The sequence below is a fragment of the Mandrillus leucophaeus genome, unplaced genomic scaffold (assembly GCF_000951045.1).
Source record: "Mandrillus leucophaeus isolate KB7577 unplaced genomic scaffold, Mleu.le_1.0 Scaffold23, whole genome shotgun sequence".
In the NCBI taxonomy this organism is placed as follows: domain Eukaryota; kingdom Metazoa; phylum Chordata; class Mammalia; order Primates; family Cercopithecidae; genus Mandrillus; species Mandrillus leucophaeus.
In genome coordinates, this window is record NW_012102365.1 from 3,500,601 (window position 1) to 3,503,714 (window position 3,114).

Genomic DNA, 3,114 nt, shown 5'->3' on the forward strand with positions numbered 1-3,114 from the left:
TCTTGTTCTGTCTCCCAGGCTGGAGTGCAATGGCATGATCTCAGCTCACTGCAACCTCTGTCTCTTGGGTTCAAGCGATTCTCCTGTCTCAGCCTCCCGAGTAGCTGGGACTACAGGTGCCTGCCACCACGTCCAGCTAATTTTTATATTTTTAATAGAGACGGGGTTTCACCATGTTGGCCAGGATGGCCTCGATCTCTTGACCTTGTGATCCGCCTGCCTCGGCCTCCCAAAGTGCTGGAATTACAGGCGTGAGCCACTGTGCCCGGCCGAGATGATGATGCTCTGGACTTAATAACTTTGATCAGACCTTCTAAACCCAAATTTGAAGTGAGGAGCAGACCTCTAGAATATCTAGGATACATGATGGCTAGAGACACACGTGTAGCTTTTAATAGATGTAGGCTAACAGCTGCCATTTTTCCATCCTCTAAATACGTAATCCTATTTTCATTTTCCCCAGAACCCTGCAAGGCAGTGGTTTCACTTCCTAAAAGAAACTGGCAGGATAGTGACCTTACCATAGATCAGAGTTCTGGGAGAAGGGAACTGAACCAGATCCCTTGCAGCTGTCCCTAGACTTCCCTGACCCGATCCTTGCTTTCTTTCCAGACCCCATGCCACAGCTGGATGTGACTGAGGCCAACAAAGAGTTCATGGAACAGAGTGAGGAGCTGTATGATGCTCTGATGGACTGTCACTGGCAGCCCCTGGACACAGTGTCTTCAGAGATCCCTGCCATGATGTAGCCAGGCCAAAGGACAAGCCAGGCTGCACTATGTGAGGGAGATTAGAGACTCCTTTTAAAAAAAAAAAGAAATGTGAAACCTTTTTGGAAATATGATTTGTAAGATTTTAATGACTGTTTCTGGAGATCATGAGTATTTCTGCAACACTGCTGCATTCATTTGACCGTTTGAGTTTGAAGACCACGGGAACAACTTTTAAACAAGGTTCAAATTGCTTTCCTTCACAGGAATCCTTTGTCCAGGCAGTTGTCCACTCCTGGACACAGGATAGTTTGGGGTTACCCAAAACTGGGATGAGCAGCTTGGGATGATCCACACACTAAAGCCTGGGTTATCGGCTTCTCAGTTATGTAAATCAAGGCTCTCTGGAGTATTTATGGTACCTGCTGTTCTAACTTTAGAGTCTGGCAGCTAGGTAGGGCACTGTAGCAGGGGCGGCGCACACCCCTAGGAGGTAGGATGTGGTGGGGTGATAGAGCAGGACAGTTGGCCTAAGAATGCTCACAAGAATGGGTTTCATCTTATTTTCATCTTTTTTTGTATGTTCAGTATCTGCATATACAAGGCCTGGCTGGATCACTTTAGGATCAATATGGGAGATAAGCCGCTCAGAAAGTTAAAATATGGGAGAAGGCAGCTCCTCCATGTGAACTTTGGAGAATGGGGAAGCACCCATACTTGCTGGCCGCTCTGGGGCTTATGATAAAAGCTGTATCTGATTCTAGTTTTGTGCTAGAGCAATTTTGGGGGCTTACTGCTTGAGGCAAAGCATTCATCGTAGATCACAAAAAAAATCTCCAAAGGGCTGGGCATGGTGGCTCACTTTGGGAGGTGGATTGCTTCAGCTCAGGAAGAGACCAGATTTGTAGAGACCAAAAAAATACAAACACAAATATACTTTTATCAGTCTTTATTAATCTTCAATTGATCTACACCTAGAGCATGCTGTTGTTTCTGCCTAAAATGACCGGGGTCTTGCCTTTTGCTTCCCATAGAGATTCTCCTGCAAAGGAAGTATAAGCCATTGTGTTAGAAATTCCCAGATTTCCCCCACACCCAGGCATTTTCCTAGGAGCTGGTCTCAGTCCCATATCCGCATTTCTCATCCATGGATGTCCACTCAGATTAGGTTTCATCCTGGACCAGTCATTCTAAATAGTGTGTGCTACATGGAACCCCTTGAAGTCCTACCAAAGAATGCATCATGAGCTCCAGCCACCACTGAACATTTGTGGCTACCAGGCCTTGTGGCCCACAGTGCCCTCTGCTGCCTTCAACTTCCAGCAATGTGTGGTCTTGCAGGGTGGGCAAATCATGTTCTAAGCACCTTTGCCCTCTGGTAATGAACAGCTAACAGGGCACACGAGGAAGGCCAAACGTAAATGTTACTGAAATGCCTGTAATCCTAGCACTTTGGTAGGCCAAGGCAGGCAGATCACTTGGGGTCAGGAGTTCAAGACTGCCCTGGGCAACATGGCAAAACCCTGTCTCTACTTAAAATACAAAAATTAGCCGGGCATAGTGGTGAATGCTTATAGTCCCAGCTACTCAGGAGGCTGAGGCAGAAGAATCACTTGAACCTGGGAGACGGAGTTTGCAATAAGCCAAGATCATGCCACTGCACTCCAGCCTGGGTGACAGAAAGACCCCATCTTAAAAACAAAAAACAAAACAAAAAAAAACTTTGACACAGACCTAAGTAACCTTATAGTTCTATTAGGCTGACTACTTAGGACAGGATCCCCGAAAACTGAGCACTACCTGCAGCTACACGCTGACAGAGCTTCGGGTGGTCACTAACTTACCCAACTCCATAGGTCCAGTCACACGAGGACAGCTTTGCATGTAACATGAATCTAAAAGAAAACAACACCTTAATTAAGAGGCAAGAAAGCTATGACAGATCCCTCCCAAATGCTATTACTATACCAACCTCCAGAGCTTCATACACATCCTTCCCTTAGCCTATATTTCATTTTACAATTTCAGAGATCCAGCCATCTCTGAACCTGTCTGAAACTAGCCCACATGCCATATACCAGATTACAACATTCAGGCCAGCTTCACTATTACTTTTCCTCCTTTTACGACCACCAAGACCGGTGTTCAGATCCGATGGGAAAGGGAACAGGAGGATTAAGCTGTGTTCCACATCAACTTTACCTTAAAGCACAGCTCCAGAAACAAGCTCACCTCCTCAGGATCACACACGGCCAGGAAACTTGGGGGCAACCTGCAGAACAAAAAGCTTAGTGTGGCCGGGCGCAGTGGCTCAAGCCTGTAATCCCAGCACTTTGGGAGGCTGAGACAGGCGGATCACGAGGTCAGGAGATCGAGACCATCCTGGCTAACACGGTGAAACCCC

The 3,114-nt window shown here is 46.8% G+C and overlaps 1 protein-coding gene and 1 long non-coding RNA gene across 2 annotated transcripts in view; one reads left to right on the plus strand and one right to left on the minus strand.

Moving 5' to 3' along the window:
* TRNAU1AP (tRNA selenocysteine 1 associated protein 1) overlaps positions 1-878 on the plus strand; it is a 44,429-nt gene extending 43,551 nt beyond the window's left edge. The window contains exon 9 of the mRNA XM_011981733.1: positions 613-878. Coding sequence (XP_011837123.1) covers positions 613-749 — 137 coding nt within the window. The 3' untranslated portion in view covers positions 750-878. The remainder of the gene's footprint in view (positions 1-612) is intronic.
* An 810-nt stretch (positions 879-1,688) lies between these two features.
* Positions 1,689-3,114, minus strand: part of LOC105540948 — a 3,922-nt gene continuing 2,496 nt past the window's right edge. Inside the window, exons 3-5 of the long non-coding RNA XR_001006281.1 lie at positions 2,913-2,982; positions 2,555-2,605; positions 1,689-1,752 (exon numbers count right to left, since the gene is read on the minus strand). This is a non-coding gene — a long non-coding RNA (uncharacterized LOC105540948). The remainder of the gene's footprint in view (positions 1,753-2,554; positions 2,606-2,912; positions 2,983-3,114) is intronic.